The 20,000-nt window shown below is 42.0% G+C and overlaps 1 protein-coding gene across 1 annotated transcript in view; it reads right to left on the reverse strand.

Annotated features, from left to right (window-relative positions):
- Positions 1-20,000, reverse strand: part of PCSK2 (proprotein convertase subtilisin/kexin type 2) — a 255,897-nt gene that overhangs the window by 100,044 nt on the left and 135,853 nt on the right. The window contains exon 5 of the mRNA XM_072799985.1: positions 17,512-17,549. Coding sequence (XP_072656086.1) covers positions 17,512-17,549 — 38 coding nt within the window. The remainder of the gene's footprint in view (positions 1-17,511; positions 17,550-20,000) is intronic.

A 20,000-nucleotide genomic window follows, 5' to 3' on the forward strand; every position in this document is an offset into this window, starting at 1 on the left:
TCTCTCTCTTTGCTTCAAATAAATAAATAAAATCTTTTTAAAAATTATGTATTTATTTTTAATTGTGATGAAAAAAGCATAACATGAAATTTATATCTTTATAGTTTGGCAATGTTAAATATATTTGCATTGCTAAGCAAATTTCCAAAACCAATCTCCAGAACTTTTTCATCTTGCAAAACTGAAATGCTATACTTATTAAATGGTAATTCCTCATTCCCTATCGCAGCCACAAGCTCCTGGCAGCCACCACTCTACTTCCTGTCTTTATGAACTTGATGACTCTAGGTACCTCACTCAAATGGAATCACTCTGTATTTGTTTTTTTTGTAACCAGCTCTCTCATTTAGCATGATGTCCTCTAGGTTCATCCATGTTATAGCATGAAACAGAATTTCCTTCCTTTTTCAGGCTGAGTGATATTCCATTCGATATTTTGTTTATCCATTCAGTTGTCCAGAAACACTTGGGTTACTCTCAACTTTTGGCTATTGTGACTAATGTTGCTATGGATATGGGTGTGTATTATGATGTTTTAAATATTTATTTTTATCTTACCCTTTAAAAGTTTCTTCCCTGAGTAGCTTTATAATGTACATAGTGCATTGGTGTAGTAGGACATACATACAGTGTGTGAATAAATAATGATGAATATATTTGGAGAGGATGCTCAAAATTTTTTTTACAGATAGGAATATGTGATTAAAACTATGTATCTGTGAATCAACACCTCACGGTTGGCTTCTGGGAGAGAATCCAAGACAGTAGCAAATGCTAAACTCTTTGAAATCACTCACTCACAGTGATTAATATAGAGAACAGCATGTGTGGAAGAGGAACATAACTTTGACTTCATGTCTGTCATTCTCAAAAGCAAGTACTTGACAATTTCACTTGCTTATAAAACCAATTTAGCTTTTGTTTCTTAATCAGTGATTTTATTGGAAAGAGAAGAGTTTCATAAGATTTTAGAGTTACAACTGGCAAGAACCCAATTTTCTCAGCTTACAAATGAGGATGCTAGTTCCTTGGACATTTAGCAGCTTGCCAGATGGAGCAGTACTGGAAAGTGGTCCAGCAGTGACTGGACCCACATTGTAACTCTCTGAACTCCTGTTTCTAACAAACTCATTTTCCTATGTCTTGATACACAGCTGGTTAGATCAGGGGGTTTCAGCAGACTTTTTCTTAAAGAGTCAATAGCAAACATTTTAGGCTTTCACAGGATTGATGGTCTCTGTTGTAACTACTCTGCTCCATCACCGTACTGTGAAGAGAGCCATGGACCTCAAGTCAACAAATGAGTGTGGCTGGGTTCCAATAAAACTTTACAAAAAGAAGTGGCTGGCCTGTGCATCATGGATTGCCAACCTTCAAGTGAGATTATAGAGGAGACATAGGCTCTCTTTGTTTTCACGTTTAAGAGATTTTAATTTTTCAGGCTCTCCATACAGCTCTTTAGTATTTGTGAAATAATTTATTCTTCAGTAACATGTAGTCCCTTAGATACCAGGATAGTGTACTTTCTTTAGAACCAAAGAGTAGCTTTCTTGGTCCTAAGATGTATCATTGCCATTTGTGTTCCCTCCATATTTCTGTCCTGTTATCCTGCAGGTCAGCCATACCAGGCACTGGGGCTACTGTGTTCTAGTTACTACTTCCAGTACTCATAGCACACAACAGACAAGACTTCTCCTCCCCAAAATATTGAAGTGCGAATATTTTTTCCTTGTGTCAATATTAATTACCCATAATTTAGTCCTTGATATTATTTTCTATATTAATTTCAACACAGTGGAATGAGTCTAATTTGGATGATAAGCTTCATTTGCATTTAAATTGCTATTTTAAGCAATCCCTGTGAAGAACAAGTAGTATCTATGATTATAATTATAAGCATTGTTTCCAGGGCAGGTTTGTTTTCCTTTGGAGGGATTTGTAAATATGGTGCATGGAGGTTAATATTGATAATGAGAACACAGCTCATTTGCTAGGAGCTCATTTGTGGGAAACTGGAGGGGGCCTAGTTCAATGAAATCAGCGTGACAAATGGTGAACTTCACATTTCACTCTTCACTAGCTGTGTGAGCTAAGGAGGATTACTAACCTCTCTGATCTTTGGTTTCCTATCTTTGAGAGGTACATAGTATATACTCAACAAATGCTTGGTATCAGTATCGTTGTCATTTGAAGATGCTGACAAAAAGGGACACAAAAGGGACTAAATAGAAGGGATCGAAATATTAGAGCCATGGCAAGGACATGAGGTGGGAGAGAAAAGATGGATCTTATACTCTGTTGACAACAATCAACTCTCTGTGAGGGGAGGTAGATTTATGAATGAAGCCCAGTCAAGCAGCAAATGGAAAGTCACAAACCAAACTGTCATGTAGGATAGGATGATTGTGATTGCTTGTGAGTGATTAGTTGAGGTGTTAATGAACCTGGGCTATGTCTTATTCACAAAGAATATATTCTTCATTTGCGAGGTGCCTGGGAAAAATCCCAGCGAGGTACTGGTTGTATCAAATGACTCAGTGTCTGCCTGGGCACCATGCTGGCACCCACATAGAAACTGGCTCCTTCCCAGTAAGTCTTCTGGAACATTCTCTACACTTTTAGCAGAGGATATGTTTGCGTCTGTTTGTGGGGCTTGGTGGAGAAGAGAAGAGCAGTACCAGAGAAGCATCAATGGTTTTTTAGCATTCTGGGAAGTTTAATTTATATTTTTTGATAGATGAGCAAAGACCTGTTGTTTAAATCAGTAATATGGACAATTATTATACTCCCTTGATTCTCAAGCAGGGAAGACAATCATCTGTTTTACAGATGGGGAAACTAAGGAGTACAATGCATTTTTGCTCATAGCCACTCAGTGGGAGTTCCTGGACTCATGCTCCCTGAATAGCTTAGATTTACACTAAACCTCTTATTTTAAGAATTGGCAACGTTTGAGCTATAAAACACAAGCCTTCTATTTCCATAGCTTAATGAAAACATCTCCCACACACTGTAATACATCTTATTCTTCTTCCGCCTAGCAGAGCACGCATTGTGAAGAGGTTGTGTTTGCACGACATTAAAAGTACAGACCTCACCATCATCTTGGGGATGATGAGGAGGAACATTGCTCAGAGCCAAGCCCTGGCTTCCTGCACTTGGCTTCAGGTTTTAATTATCCGTTGATAATTAAGGGTTCTTTCTTTGTGAAAAATAATTTCCCTTAGGTTGGGAGCCAGCAGGGTTACCATGGTTGAGAAACTAATCTTATCTCTATGTCAGAGATTCTCTCCACCTTGGCCATGTAGGATGAAAAATTTGGCTTTTCCTAAGTTCCAGATTGCTCAGATGTAAGGAGGTCAGGATTCCCAGAGCAGACTCAGAGATGGAATGGAGGCTTATGGGATTTACTGAAGTAATTCATGGAAGATGTGTTCCCAGGAGAAACCAGTGAAGGAGAGAAGTAGGATAGAACAGAGGAGGAAGCCAGGCCAAGATGGGATTTCAGGGAAGTCTTGTGTGGGGCAGGGGTGAGATGCACCTCAATGTTTTTCCAGCCCGAGCCCAGGTTTTCATGCCCCCACAGACAGTCACAGATTCAATGGTGCCAAGAGGGAGTGTCAATTCCCAGACATATCAGGTCTCCATGCATGTGGGGCAAAGCAGGCTCCAGTAGCCCTGGGTCAATCCTGCACAGAGAGCAGCTGAAGATGCTGGCACTTGGAGACAAAAATAGACCACAGTCAGGATGGGGGCACCCAAAAATGGCACAAAGGAGTCAGAGCAGGCCAGATGTCACCTGATCCAGAGGATCTCTTTGGTGGTTGAATGGTGGGGGGGAGTAGGAGGCAGAGGGTGGGTTGGGAGGACTTGGCAGGGGAAGATTATGCTCAGAGGGGCCAAGGAATTTGAATCTCCCACAGAGGGACCCACAGCTGGTTCTCTGCCTAGACTAGGTTTTGCCTGGGCATATGGGAACATTCTGATATGTGGTTTCACACCGCGATGTGAACCCGCCCCTAGAGGGGAGCAGGTACAGCCATGCCTCAGGGCTGGGGAATGTTGGAGATTTTAGTGCCAGGACTGGTTTTTCTCTAACCTGCTATGTGACTTCTGACCAGTCACATTCCTCCTCAGCCTCAGTCTCCTCCTGTGTAGTGAATTAGGGACTGGATGAGAACACCTGTCAAATCCTTAGAATTGTTATAGCGAAGCCCCCTTTCCATGTACCCAGGACAGACCATTCTTTTCCCATTTGCTTCAACCATGTTAACTTGGAGGCATTGAAAAGAGATTAAAAACTGGTAAATGCCTTCAAATCAACCTAAAGTGAAGGCAGTATCAACTTTGAGAAAACATGTGCTGGAGAAGTGGAGATGGTATGGGTGCTGTGGGTCTATTTCAAGAAGGACTGATGAATTCCTCAGGACTGAAGGACTTTGATTCACTGGACTTCCATGTGGAGCAGTTTTGGCCTCATTTAGGACTTTGCTGGCCTCAGACTTGATTTACTTGGGTCCCTACCGAGTCTGCAGAACTGGGGTCACTGCCAGGGGGTGATGTCCTACCCTCACCGCCTGTGAAGTTTGTGTGTTCCGTTTTCCTCCAGGTAGAGGGAAAACACCATTTTCAATGAAGATGACCTGTTTAGTTTTCTATTGCTGATGTAACAAGTCACAAAAACGTAAACAACACAAACATATTACTGTTTGCTATGGTTTTGTGGTCAGCAGTCTGATCACTAGGCTAAGATACGGGTGTCAGCAGGGTAGTTTCTTTCAAGAGGCTTTAGGAAGGAGTTTGTTCCTTGGTATTCAAGTGGTTGGCAGGATTCAGTTTCCAATGGGACCAAGGTCCCTGATTCCTTGGTGGCTGTGAGCTGAACGCCACTCCCAGCTTCCAGGCCACCCAGTTCCTTGGTTTGGGTCTCCCTTCCTCCATTTTCTGATCTAGCAGTGATAGGATAAGTTCTTGTCACACTTTGAATCTCCTCTGCCCTCTTTCCATACTCTCACCTTTCTTTTTACTTACAAGAACACATGATGACTTTTGGTCCACCTGGAAAATCTTTCTATTTTAAGTTAACCTTAAGCTCATCTGCGAAGTCCCTTTTGCCATGTAACATAACATAGTCACAGATTGCAGGGATGAAGGCATGGCTATTTTGGGGGGCCGTTATTCTGCTGACCACACAGCCTTCTGTCATCATGACTTACCCTGCCCCACCGCCTGCCACTCTTGGTTTAGATGGAGACCTTTTCTTTAATCTTTGAGGTCAAATCTTTTTTTTGGTGTCATTCATTCATCCATCAGATAGTCATGTATCAATCACCTGTTTTGTCTCATGCTATGTGCTAAGCATTGAGGACATGGACAGTAGTGAGGCATGGAGATGCAGTGCCTGGGTAGTGACTCCCTTCACTGGGCCAGGGCACCCACGCTCCTGCTCTGGGAGTGCTGGCTGCTAAAAAATCGCTATGGTCCCCTTCTCTGGATGGATAAATGAGAGTCACCAAGCCCGTAAAGTTACACAGGCCCCAGGGACCACCAGAAGTTAGTGACTGACTGACACAGTTCTCTGGTTCTCTGGTTCTCTTCCTCAAGGACAGATCTACTCTGTGATGCAATTTATGCTCCAGAGTTCCCCGGGAATCAGGCTGAGGCTAGACTTTTGCCTTGTCCTGTATCCCACTTTCCTCTTCTTTTGAGAATGCACACCCAATAAAATCACTTTCTCAGTTGCTTTCAGGGGATCCAACCTAAGGTGGTTAGTAATAATAATAGTCAGTCCAAACTCTTTTATCAAAACTCTCCATCTCTCTCTGGTGTGTGTGCACGTATGCATACAGACATATACACACATATGTATTTTACTTTGGTAACAGTGAAGAAACACAAATGCCATGGACCTTTCCATAGGTCCATGTAGCTATGTCTAACCAGAATATATTGCTAAGGTGACCTTCAGGGCTAAAATGTAATTCTCAAGCAGGCAATAGGGTAAGTACTTTGCATTCCGTGATACCCGGGATCTGATTTAGCATTGGAGTAAAAAGCAAAACAAAAGAAAACTGTTCTTCATGAACTTCTGGGATATTGTGGCATAAACTTGCCACTTCTGGCATATTTTATAACAACAGGAAAGTGGAAGGAAAACATGAAAAATTAGAATAACACACTAAATGGTTCTTTGAATTTCATTTTCAAAATGGTCTTCATGAACTTGTTATTTGTCCATATGGCAGTGGGGGAGGAGGAGTTAAGAGCATGGACTTTGATGTCTCACCGTCTCAGCTCTGTGGTCTTCTGCTAAGTTCTAGCTGTGTGACCTCAGGTAAGTTGTTTATTTATTTATTTTTTTTTAGGTAAGTTGTTTAAATTGCAACTTATACCTCTTACACAGGGTGTCCTATATGTTGGGAGCCATTCTAAGGGTCTTATGTATGCTGCTTAATTGACTTATCACAACCACCAATAAAGTATTGATAAGTACAATACTCATCAATAAATATTACTATTAACCCACTTTACAGATAAGGCAAAGAGAGAGTAAGTTGACTAGGGTCACAAAGCTAGTAGGTACTTGGGGTGGGATTAGAACTCAAGGGGTCTGGTTCAAAAGCTCTTGACTCTCATACTGAAATTCTGGTTGCAGCAGAATTATAATTTATGACAGAGTTATTTTGAGCTAAAAGCAACCATATTAACAAATGTAAAACCTGAAGATCTGTTTTTATAAACTCAGGAAAAGCAAGTCATTCAGTTCATGCTCAAATCTCAACTATAATCAAGAAAGCTATATTAGTTTTCTATTGCTGTATAGCAAATTACCACAAACTTAGTGGCTTAAAATAACACAAGTTTATTACCTCAAAGTTTCTGAGGGTTAACTGGGTCCTTTGCTCACAAGCTTACCTTGCTTAAGTTGTTAGCAGGGGGTGGTGGGGGGGAGTGGGGGTGTGTGTGATCTTATCTGAGGCTTAGGATCCTCTTTCAATTCCTTGGTTGTTGGCAGAATTCAGTTCCCTGTGTTTGTAACACTGCAGGTCTTAGCTTCTAAGGGTGGCCCACCATTCCCTGATATATGCTTTCTGCACAAGACGGCAGTTTGGTTCTTCAAAGCCAACAACTGAAAGTCTCTATTGATTAAAATTACTCTTACTTCTTCCTTCTCTGATGTATATATCCTCTATTTAAGGGGTTCATCTGATTAGGTAAGATACCCAGGAAAACTTCCCTTTTAATTAACTTAAAGTCAACTGATTGGGAACCTTAATAACACATCAATAATCCCTTTAACTTTGCCATATAATGCAACCTACTCATGGGAGTGATATCCCATCATATTCACAGGTCCTGCTCACACTCAAGGGAGGGGATTATACAAGGTGTTTATGCCAGGGGGTGAGTATGTTGGGCCATTTTAGAATTCTGCCTACCACAAAAAGACTTTGGCTTTAAGGAAGAATAATTAAGAGATTTTAAAAGGAAGAATGGGATCTAGTTGAAATCAACATGTGGTCCTCACGATTCTTGAATACAACTACATAAGTTTATTATACATTAGAAAAATCCATAGCCCAGAGTCAAATTCTTCTTCCTTGAGCCCTGGGCATTGTTTCTCAATCTTTGTTGCCACTTCAGGAAACTGGGACTAGATAATGGGTCAGCCTTTTATCTCCATCAGATGCACATTTGCCCTGGCAATGAATGACCACATGTAGACCAGCCTCCAGTAGGCACACCCACTTTAAGCTCTGTGGCATGGCAACAAGTAGATGGCCACCTACTCTTTCCTTCTGGATGGGGTGTGTGGATTCAATGATCTGAGCAGGCTCACTCGGGTATCTAGGACTGTGGCTTTAAGGAAGTAGAGTTGGGAAATAGGCCCATGAAGAAAGGGAGAGAGTAGCATTGATGTCATCTTAGTAGGTACAACATTTTTCATGACAGCTGCGGTAAGGAGATATTGGCAAGTTAATTATTTGTAAGGTCTACTTTAAATATGGTGGAGGTCACCTAAGGGTTTTTGATTCTCTGATTTAAAAAACCAGAGTTGCAAACCTAGTGAAATGTTTCATATCTTGAGAATTCGATGAGTGTATCTGATAATGAGGAGGAGAGTAAGAAAGAAACAAAAGCAGTGGAGAAAGTATTTTTTACATTTCCACAGATGATTTCCTTGTGGCTTGTCATGTCATGTAAATATTGCTGTACTTTTCTGAATAGGTATGCTTGGTGATAAGCAGAATAAAATCCTAATAGTCTCATTGGCATCCATCCATCCATCCATCCATCCATCCACAATTCAGTCATTTGTTTATAGGAAAATCTCTATTAATGATCTCTTTGAGAAATCAGACCTTCAGATGATTCTCTCATGAATAAAAAATCGAAAGATATTATTTTAGTCCTTAAGCCATTTAAATTTAGAGAGATGAGACTATGTCAAAGGCCTTTACAGAATTTAATGTTAAAAAATGGCTTTGTGGGCTGCTTTTAGTCTGGGCTTTTCGGTGGAAGCAAATCTCCAGAAGAAAAACCAATTACAATCCAATCACCCTTTGTTCAATATCATATAGAACAAGCTTCTAGATGAACTCATATTATGTATCAACCCAAGAGAACATTTAAAAAATGCATTTAAATATCTTTCCTTCTCTAACTTTTAGGGCCAACTTTCTTGTTCTTTCTGCTGTGTTCCCATACTGGGCAGTGTTTTTATTTCCAAGATGGTGCTGAGCACATTATGATTTAATTATATACTTACAAGTGTCCCTTCCTCATTGAACTCTGAAATCCCTGGGGGTAGGGAGCAGATTTTTCACATTTTATAATTCAGGCTCCTAGTACAGCATCTTGCACATGGTAGAAACTTAGTCCAAGTCTCTTAAATGTTGAACCAGTTCAATGGAACAAAAACTAGTCAACTGACCAACATGGAAAAATCAATTAATATTTTTTTGCTTTTGGCCATAGTTATATACCTAGGTCCAAACAAACAGTTTCATTTCAGTTAAACCAGATTTTATTTTCTTCCATTTTTATATATGAAAGTGTATTCCTGTAAAAATGAACAGATACCTCTAGGACATGGCTCGAGTCAGATGATAGTCATTTGACTGATGATTTGTCCAAATTATTAAGAAAAAGTTCTTATTCTCAATAATCAGTCTGCCCTCCTGTTGATAAAGTACTTATTATGACCTGGCCAGCATTAACAAGTACATCAAAAGAAGCCAACTCCTCCTTTCAATAAGACATAACAGTTGCTTAAACTTCAATTTTCAATACAATATTAATGTGATTACTTAAATATTAATCAGTCTAAAAGCTTGGAGCCTTGTATGTGCTCAGTATTTCATAACATCTAGTCATTCAGGACTTAGGACTGGGCCCATGTCCAGCAGGCGTCCTTTCATCATGGCGGCCACCTGCCACCTGGAGTCCTGGTGTATACATGGCTGCCAAGCTCAAAGGCACTTCCTTTGGGCTCAGAGCTGGCAGCCCTTCAGAGTGCTCCAGAGGTCCTTCTTCAGGGACAGTCACCTGTCAAGAACCCATTAAAAGAATGGAAAACTGCAGGTCCTGAGAGGTAGGCTTTTTCCTTTTATAAGAACTTTGGTGAAATAATCCTGGAGCATAAATATATCATGTTTCCAATTTTTAACTGAACCAAAGAGTATAATTTGCCCTTTCCCATATGGGTGCTTAACTGCTGCACCTGACCAGCTCTAGACATTAAGAATTATGCACACCGAGAAGCATGTTCTTTCTAGGTCTTCAGCCATGTGGACCTCAGTTAGTTACATGGCCCTCTAGTTCCCTCACCAGGGATATATTATGGTGAATGGAATGAAGGTATCCACCTATGAGTTGGTTGAGAGCTGAGAGTTAGAAGCCTCTGCATGCTAGACTTTCCCTTCATCACCGATAGAGGATCATCGATCATATGATTTAGCTCCTGATTTCATTTGCAAAAGAATGATAAATTCAGTCCCAACACAACTGAACAAAGATTTATTAAATGTCTGTTAACCATCATGCTAAATGTTAAGGGGGACACAAAATTAAAAAGTGCACACTTTCCTACAAAGAGCTGGTGATCTTGTTGTGATGTAGTCACGCATTATAGGGGAACAGCATTGTCAAATGAGTGAATGAGTCAAGTGCCAAAATGAATGACAAGATTAATCATCAGAACCTGGGTAAGTTTTCAAAGAAAAACACCTTAGGTTGGGATGGAAATCAATCATGGCAGGAAGACCAAGGAGGGATTCTAGCATGGGTGACTGTAACAGCTTCTGCATAAAAACAACATAAGGTGTCAGCAGTGGAAATAACAAGCCTTTATATCACTTACGAGTCTGCAGTTTGGCTGGAAGTTTGATGATCTAGGCTGGGCTCAGCTGGATGGCTCTGCTTCCTGTGGGGCTCAGCTGCTTCTGGGGTTGGCTGTCTTCTGGCTGATATTGGGGGTGTGGCTCAGAAATGTGGCTCTGTTTCTTATTGCAGTTCTACAGATTGGCTCGAAGGGCTGTGCTTCAGGTTCTGCCAGCACTCCGCCACCTCCTGGGGCCAGCCGGCTAGCCTGGGCATGCTCTTCTATCTTCTAATGGTGATGGCAGAGGCATAGGAGGGCACACGGGAACGCACAAGGCCTCACAAGCCCTCATCTATGACCAGGCACAGCACCTCTGTATTATTTTATTTCTTTAAACAAGTCACAAGCCCCAGCCCAAAGTCAAGGGGTGGGAAATATACTTCTCCCATAGAGAAAGTTTCTGCAAAGCCCCGGGGAGAAGCCATTGGTATAGGGAAGGAAGAGTCGTTGGTCGATGCATTCTTTCACATTTGCTGCAGTCAAGAATCCATGGAAAATGCCAGCAAGAGCATGTGAATCTGCAACGATTTTCAGCACAGGGTCTAGAGGCTGCTCAGAGGGTGCTCCAGTTTTTCCCAGCTGAAAGATGGAGGCCCTAGGGCAAGATACGGCCCTTCCTCTGGGCCAGCAGAGCAGATGCCCATGCCCCACCTTGTGATCACTTAAACAGGAGGTATCTTTTTTCTGGCCTAGAGAAATCCTCATTTGGAAAGATTATTATTTTATAATCCCTTCACTTACCTTGGGATCCATCCTCCCCTCTGAATACCCACAAGTATCCTTTTAGTTCAAAGATCTGTGACAGAGATGCTGGATGTGGATCAGAAATTCTGCTTCTTAGGGCCATCCTTCTTAATTATATCCCTGGTCAGGAGCAATGGGTCTTCTTTCCCCTGTATCTTCTGTTTACTTGGATGCTCTTTTTCACATAAATCTTTCATTTTTTAAAATAAAACCAATTTTATCTTTCAGAGAAATCTTTTAGATTTACTCCAGTAGCCTCCACTTTTTGACTTCTGCTTTCCCTCATGACCTTATACTTCATCTGGAAGAGGTGCCCTTTTCTCCCTTTTGATAACTGAGCTGACCGTGGAGTGCACTGAGCCATTACACTGGCTCTTTAAGGCACTCCCCTGCTTGTCCTCCAGTGGGACAAGGTGTCATCATGCAGAGTTGTCATCTCAACTCTCTTGAGAAGGAAATGAATATCTGCTGAACATCTATTATCTACCTGGTGCATAAGTTATCCCAATGACACCTCATAACAAACCTGATACTTTTTTGCCCATTTCATAAATGAGAAGATCAAAGTTCAAGGGGGTTTAATGGGTTGGTCTAAGGCTGCAGAACTATGAATCAAGGAGCCAGGAGTCACTCAGGTTTGACTCAGTTTCCACCGTTGTCATGCAACCCTATCCTTGCATGTTGGGCAATTTCCCACTGCTCACACTTGCCACTCTGTGTCTGAAGTCTCTCTGTCCCCTGACCTTATTCTGCATGTATGGTGGGCAGGCCAGAAGAACCAGGGGGTTAACCCCCTGAGCTCCCCACCTTGCACCTGCTTCTGGGGTCAGCCCTCAACCACTGATTGAGAAGCATCAGTGATAACTCTGAGAGGACTCTGTCTATACTGTTTCCCAGAGTTCTACAGTGAGATTAAACTCCCATTGCCTTCAGTGGTAATTGGCTTCCTAATAAATCCTTTCCTGGCTGCTTTCCCTTCTAGTGTCATTTCTCTTCTCTCTGGCTGGTAGTACTTCCTGGGATCTTCTCTCAAATCAACTACTTGCCTTTAAATCTTTGTCTCAGGTCTGCCTCTGAGAAAACCCCAACATATGGTGAGAAGACTCTTCTTGGATTTTAAAGAACCACTAGCCATTTCTTCGCCTCTGTAGCTCCAGCAGAGCAGGCTTTGGAGCAAAGCAGGAGATGCTCAGCTCCACTCCCCCTGCTGCTCCTCTGAAATCTGCCACCTCAGTCACACGTCACACATTCTTGAAGGAGTCCTCCTCTGTTCTATAGACCTGGAGGAACCCCTAGGCCTGGACCAGTACTGTGAGCACAGGCCTGTGGTTCTCACCACACGGGGGTCGCACAGTTAAGTGATGAACAATCCCTGCCTGCCTGCCCCTCACCTGTTAGATAACTCCCACATCTGTGTCCTCACAGAGCCAGGATTCTCTGGAAAACACCCATGTCTGATTTCCCTCTTCCTCTGGGGCTTGCATATAGCAGGCCCAATACACAGAAATTCAATGGAGTTAGAGCTTATATCCAGACTGTTTACACAGGCAGAATGGGGTAAAGGAACTCTGGTTTTGACTTGGTCTAAAATTGTTTCTTGGCCAATGCTTGTTTCATGTTATTACTGTTGGGATGGGGAAAGGAGGATTTTAATCATTTGGAATAGTGAGCAGTGAGACTGGATCCCTTAGACTAGATTCAATCAGAGAACAATAGAGTAATAATAAAAGTGGTGTTATTATTCTTTGCTCCCAACAATCAACAGATTCAATGTAGATTTGTTGAATTAAATGAACACTAAGGATTTACACTGATATATTGATTTGCAGCTTTCAAAGGATGTTAATTCTCAGTTTAAATAGAAAGAGTATTAGAATACCAGCATACTCCTAGATTCTTCTCTCTCTCTCTCTTTTTTAGAGAGAGAGAGAGAGCACAAGCAGGGGTGGAGAGGGGTAGAGGGAGAGGTGGAGAGAGAATCTTTTTTTTTTTTTTTTAATTTTTATTTATTTATGATAGTCACAGAGAGAGAGAGAGAGAGGCAGAGACACAGGCAGAGGGAGAAGCAGGCTCCATGCACCGGGAGCCCGACGTGGGATTCGATCCCGGGTCTCCAGGATCGCGCCCTGGGCCAAAGGCAGGCGCTAAACCACTGCGCCACCCAGGGATCCCATGGAGAGAGAATCTTAAGCAGGCTTGATGCCCAGCATGGAGCTCAACATGGGGCTCAATCTTACAACCCTGAGATCATGCCCTGAGCTGAAATCAAGAGTCAGATGCTTAACTGACTGAACCACCCAGGTACCCTTCTTTTAATATAGGGGATAGAGAAGCTTTGAAAATAATTCTGCTTTGGGAAATGTTTTGCCTGGTTTGATTATCATGACATTTTTGTTATAGCTGTCCAAGAACCTCTGATAAGATTTTTCACTTCTTATTGAAAATAATCAGTAGTGAGAAGGAATTTTCTCAACACAGTACATTTCTGTTTATTGTAACCTTTAGTAAGTTAAAAGTCATCCTCCTGTGGTGAATGTTGCAAGTACCAGGCCTATATACCTTTGGCCTGTCACCCATGGGTTTCCTGGTGAACACCATCCAATTGCCTGTACCAGCATCTCTTTGCTAAGGACTTTCTCTGATACTGTAGAAGGTAGGAGGTGCTTGGAATGTTCACATCCACATTCTCTAGGACCAACCTTCCACCAATGACTGATAGGAGTTGATATACAAATACCCCAGCTTCTGTGGGTAGCCCATTCCAGGTGGGAAAACTCTGGCACACATGTTCTACATCATCTCCTGGATTCCCCAGCAGGACTGAATTCGAGCCGCTCCCGATGGTAACTTTGATAATGTTCTGTTAATTGGCTGCCTTCCCTTCTGTGTCCCATTCCCCAGTCTAACCTTGCTTCCTAGAATCACCTCCCAAATAAACTACTTGCACTCTGACCCTTGTCTCAGGGTTTGCTTCTGAAGTAACCCAAACACAGACCTCCCCAAAGCACATTTCATGAGAAGGGCACTAGGCAAGCTCATCACATCCATGCCATTAAGTCACCTAACAAGGTGTGACACTGCCTGTTAATCCTTTGCTCAAACAATTTTTGAGCTTGTCACTGTCCACTGATTTCATTGCTCTCCTGGGTGGCTCTACTCCCCTTGCCATTCTCATTCTGTTAATTATGGCCTAACATTTTTAATTAAAAATATGGAAGATAAATTTGGTTAGTAGCTTCAAAGTTGTCACTCTCAACTCTACACAGGATAAGAGAGACACTAACTGGACCCAACCCGTTCAGGTTCAGGTTCTCTGCTGAATAATTAAGAAGGAGATATATGGATGTTATTTTCTCATCTGTACCAATGACCTGGAAACATTTCACAGCCATATGTAATTATATATAACTTTTTGGTAAGGTTCCAAGTGTTTGATAAATGTGGAAAACTCTGACCTTTCTCTGGATGGAAGCTGTTCTGTACAGAACTCACATTTCCTATTCAATTCTTAGGTGACCTCTAGTTTAAGTTTAGAGGAGACAGTGTTACCTCCTCAACATCCCTGCCAAATGGTCATCAACCCTCCCCTTGACCCATTTTTAGATATGGAGAACTCATTATTTCTTAGGAGAGCTAACTCCTTTAATTTATTAGCCTCAATGATTAAAAAATTCTTCCTTTAACTGAACTATACTCTTCTTCCTGCAGTTGTCACTTATGGGTGAGGGTTTTTGTGGGAGAAAATATTGAAAAAAAAAAAGAAAAGAAAATATTGAACAAGTTGAATGTCTCATTCCTCATGGAGGATTTGAAATATTTGAAAACATATTTCATGTGCCTCTTAGTTATCTTTTTTTCCCCTCAGTTTTTTCATCTCTCCTTAGCAGATCATGGAGTCCCTCTATCATCCTTGTCACCATCTTGTCATTCTCCACCTTTGAATGAGATGCCCATTGAAAGCAACCTAGTTATCCAACAATTAAGGATTGGAATGTTTAAATAAATTACAGCATGAGACAATGAAATTATCTTATATGCCCTTATAATAAAACATGCCCTTATAATCATGTTTTAAAGAGTATTTAGTAATATAAAAATGTTTATGACATATCAAATGGAGGAGGGGATGCTGTAAATGTAACAGAACCCAATTTTATTAAAAAATACACTCATAGAAGTAAAAGTCCGAAATACACTAAAATATTAGGAATAGTGCTATGGCTGGTTTTGAATGTATTTTGTGCTATCCAAATTTTCTACAGAGAACATGTATTTATTTTTTAATTAGAAAAAACTTTTTAAGAAAGAAACAAAAAAGTAAAAAGAACACAACTCTCATAGAAGCCATAGAGTTGTTCAGGTATATTCTGATATTGCAGTTTTGAGGAGAGCTGGCACCTCCCAGTTTGGATGCTTCATTTTCCAATCAGAGTTTTTGACAGATGAATCACGCTCTTGACTAACTTTTACCTGCAGTTTATCAGAGCCCCAGAGGATTATTTTCCCACTGGAATTACTATCTCTTTTTATTCTGATAACTGGCATTGGGGGCAGCCTGTCACAGAAGCACATGGGCTGGGCAGGGTGAAGGGAAGGATGCCCAGCTGACTCCTGGTGTAAGGTGTAAGTAGCCTTGGGATGTTTCCATAGTGTAGTGATTATCACGTTCACCTGACATGGAAGTGTCCTGCGTGGGGGCTGGACCGGCTGGAGGGAGGCCATCCACTGTCAGCTTCCAGCCCATCTGACGGCCACCCCAACCTTGAAATCCTACAGGCTGTAAGATGTTGTAACACTGGTTTGTGAAAGTGAAAAGAGTTCTCTATTGTTCTGTTCTGTGAGGCGCTGGGGTCCTGTAGATGGTAGGAACCCTGTATAGCTTGTGAAAGAATATAAATGCCTCTGTTCAGGGAGCAGCCCAATGAGGATGAACCTACTGGCCTGCAGGCTATTATCCCTTGCCATTTCCTCCTAAGGAAAGGCCTCTGAGCGTCAGAGCCTTGGAAAAAATGCAACTCACAGATTTCTCAATCTCCCTTTCTGAGAACTCTAGGGCCTTGTAGTTACCGGGGAGGCAGAGAAAGGGAGGTCATTGGAGGAGGTGGTTGAGGCCCTGCATGGGGCAGTCCCTGTAAGGAAGCAAAGGGCCAGCCAGGCCTACAGCTCCATGGTGCCTGCAGTGGGGGGTAGAAGGTCTCAGAGACAAGGAGGGATCTGCTTCCTCAGACCTGGCAGATGGGCACTGAGGCAGAACCTACCGCTCACGGGCAGTTTCTTTTTGTCTTCTCTATAGAGGTAGATTCTCATTTCTGAGAATAAACCTTTGGTTTAACTTCTGTCATTTCCTTCTGGGGGTATATTGGCTGGACTGTGCCAATGATTCATTTAACTTTATTGTTATTATTCAAAAGATGCTTAGTCCAACGTATACTCTACTAGAATTATAAGACCCATGAAATAAATAGCAGTGGATTGGTACTTTGTTGCCTGATGCTTCATGCAATAAACAGAAGGAAAAATCTCTGTTCTCTCTTCCCAATGCACACTTGCAAACCTTTCAGGATGAATGACCCAGAATGTTGAACTGACAACACTTCTGCTTGTTAATAATCTTTCCTCTAAATCTGTATTCTCCCTAATATGAGACTCCTAAGTTAACTAAAGTAATATTTAAAAAATCACTCAGATCTGGAGATTATGGGACAAGTATAGCTTGGTTCAAACACAGCAGTACTTGGCTAATCTACTCCCTGGAGTGAACATAAAGTGATCACTCATGTTGAGAGGGTTTGCAGGTTTCATCAAGAAAGCAGTGTATGATTTTCTATGGAAAAAGTTAGAGCCTGTGGATCTAGCACAACAGTGTTTATCATGATTCTCTGTTAATATGTTTTATTTGTAAAGGGATACCATATGGTGCACTCAGCGTTGCAAGGGAAAGTCAGTGTGGGGTGTTCATAAGCACAAAAACAAAACAAAAAAAGATGACGTCCTTGCTTTAGTAAAGCTATGAATGTGATGTGAGTTGCCCCTCTTTTTGGCTTTTTGCCATTAGTTTTATCCAACAAGAACCCAAATGGCTCATTTCCACCCTATAATTCAATATCCTCAGCTAGAGTTGATATTAAAACCCTGCCAAGGCTCTCTCTTCTTCACCTCTCCCTTTTATCTTAGCTCTTTTCTTTCAGACCTCAAGTCTCTTTGTTGTCTCCTCACAAAGCCACCACCATTCCATGCTGCCAGGCCCCAGGCCTCGTCCCTTTGCTCCTGGCCTCAGCTGTGCCTCCAACAAGATGGGCAGGTCTAGTGCATGTGCATGTGCATGAGCACATATGTTTCTAATCTGTGTGTGCACGCACCCACCCAGGTCGATGTGTACTTACATAGTTCGAAGCCAGGTCCGGGTGCAGATAGTCAATCCCTGTGAAAAGAACATCATAGGACAGAAGGTTAATACCTGCCACTGTGTCCTCAGGGAAGTTGCTCAAGAAGGTGCTCTCATTATGGGGCTGGTGCCAAGAGAATGGGGCAGCTGATCACTTGTGTTTCCATTCCCTACTGCGGGGGTGCTACGCCTCCCGAGTGGAGAGACAGCTGCCACCAGATTGAGTGAAGCCAGTTAGAGCCAAGGACCCAGGATAAAACTTCTGACATGCATGTCCATACTAAGGGGTTTAGTGGCTGTAAGATGGATGGCTCATCAGAGCAGTGATCTAAGATTTGTGAAAATTCTGACATTCCCAAAGCATCAACTGGCATTTCTTCCAAAATGAAACTGGCCTTGGGGAGGAAAAATGATGATTATTTAACAGGGTACAGATAGCAGCAGATTAGGGGAGCATTCTCTGGCATGGGATAATAAAAACATGGCTTGGTGGAAAAGGCCATTAGGCTGAGGGCAAATGGTTTCCATTCAAATGGTTGAAGTGTCCCTAGGTGGGAGCTGATACTTGTCCCTACAGAATGTGGCTTTCCAGAAAGTCAGTGACCTGGAGCCTCCATGTGCTTTCTCCTGGATGGGGCCTGTCTTGTTGCCCAAGAGTCATTGCAATGGTAAAGTTATGAGCACCACTGCATTCCATTGCCTGTGAGGCCTCAGAAAGCACCATGGAATTTCAAGGCCACGTTGAAAACTCTCAGCCAGGTGTGCAAAGCCATCACAAAACCTCCACCTCCTGGTGTACTGGTCACAAGCATAGGTTTTGAAGTCAAAGACCCATGTTTGAATCCCAATCCCACTGCCAATTGGCTGCATGACTTCAGGCAAGGTGCTTGGCCTCTCTGAGCTAGGTTTCTTCTCCATCAAGTGGTGTGAACAGTGAGGTGCACTTAGCTCAATGGCATTTAATAGCTCTATTAGATTTCCTGTGTTTTAAAGCTGGAGGTATCATTCAGTCCCTCTGATAGGTGGCATCTTCACTGCAAGCACTCTAAGATCTGGCCACAGATATAGTTTTGCCCACAAAAAACAAAACAAACAAACAAACAAAAAAACCCACGAGTACTGGGACATTTCTATCAGAAAAAAAAAATCTTCCTTTGTTGTTTCTGGTTGCACAAGAAATTTCTGGACTGGAAGCCATTGTTCTACAGAGCATATACTGCATTTTGCTGCTGATTTTTTGACATGCAAAGCACGTCACATGGCTACTGTCATTCATAGCTGCTTTCTATAGTGTATGAGAGTATAGCCTGTCAACTTGCCATCTTCTACCTCTCCTCTGCTCCCCCTCCCAAGAATTGCAGAAGGACAGGGGTCAGAAGATTCGAGGACTAGTATTTTTAAAGGTTGCAGGCCCTTGTCCTGGACCCTAATTTAGAAATGGTCTGTTTTAGAAATGTTGGATGGGTTGGAGATGAGCACAGGCTACAGAGACTAGCAGATCCAGTTCTATTCTAGACTCAGACACTGTAATATTTGTAAGGTTTCAGCCAAATGACATAATTTTCCTGAGCCTTGGTTTCCTTATCTTTGAAATGGGGATATTATTAACCTTGCAAAGCAGTGTTAAAGGTGAGGGCCAATTCATGTAGTGTTTAGCTTGTAGTAAACACTTGATACGTTATATTTATTACCATCACCATTGGTAGCGTCATCTACCCACCTGTGGTTAATGCAGAAGAGCAGAAATACTTTCAAAAATCTACTTGGTCTTAGAATGTTGTGCTGAAATTAAATTGTTGTACGTATTTGTGGAAATTGGTTACATTTTGTGAACTCGATGTTGGGCAAAACATTTTGTAACAAATAGATAAGTTAAAAACACACCCACAGCCCCCACACAGAGAATATAGGTTTGTTTTTCTAGCAGGGAGTCCATTTTTTTTGGCATAATTATACTTCTTAAGTTTATTTATCTTTTTAGTAATCTCTACACCCAGTGTGGGGCTTGAACTCACAACCCTGAGATCAAGAGTCACTGACTCTTGTACTGACTAAGCCAGCCAGACACGCCAGCATGAATGTTCTTCTATTCATGCTTGTAGTGTGTAAGAAGATCCTGGTGCATGTATGTACACACCTAAGTCTCAGGAAAGCCGGGTACAAGCCACCCACCCAGACACTCTAAGGGAGAACATCCTGCCCGCACAGTCTCAGGTGATACCCATCCCCCCAACAAATCAAGCTGACTTTAGACACCTGAGTATTTTCTCCTAGCGAGTGCACTGTTCCTGGAGCTACTGCAATACCAGGTTGACCTGTGGAGTGGACAAAGCAAGTTCCTAGTCCACGCAGTGAGTCAATTCTTAAAAGATGACTCCATGTTCTGATAGTGCAAGTTGTCTGGGAGGGAAATTTTCCGAGAACCAGTAGTCTATTCTCTGCAAAGGGAAAATATCAAGGCAAAGAGATAATTTGAGACCTGAAGGA

Source organism: Canis lupus, chromosome 26 (assembly GCF_048164855.1).
Source record: "Canis lupus baileyi chromosome 26, mCanLup2.hap1, whole genome shotgun sequence".
Taxonomy (NCBI): domain Eukaryota; kingdom Metazoa; phylum Chordata; class Mammalia; order Carnivora; family Canidae; genus Canis; species Canis lupus.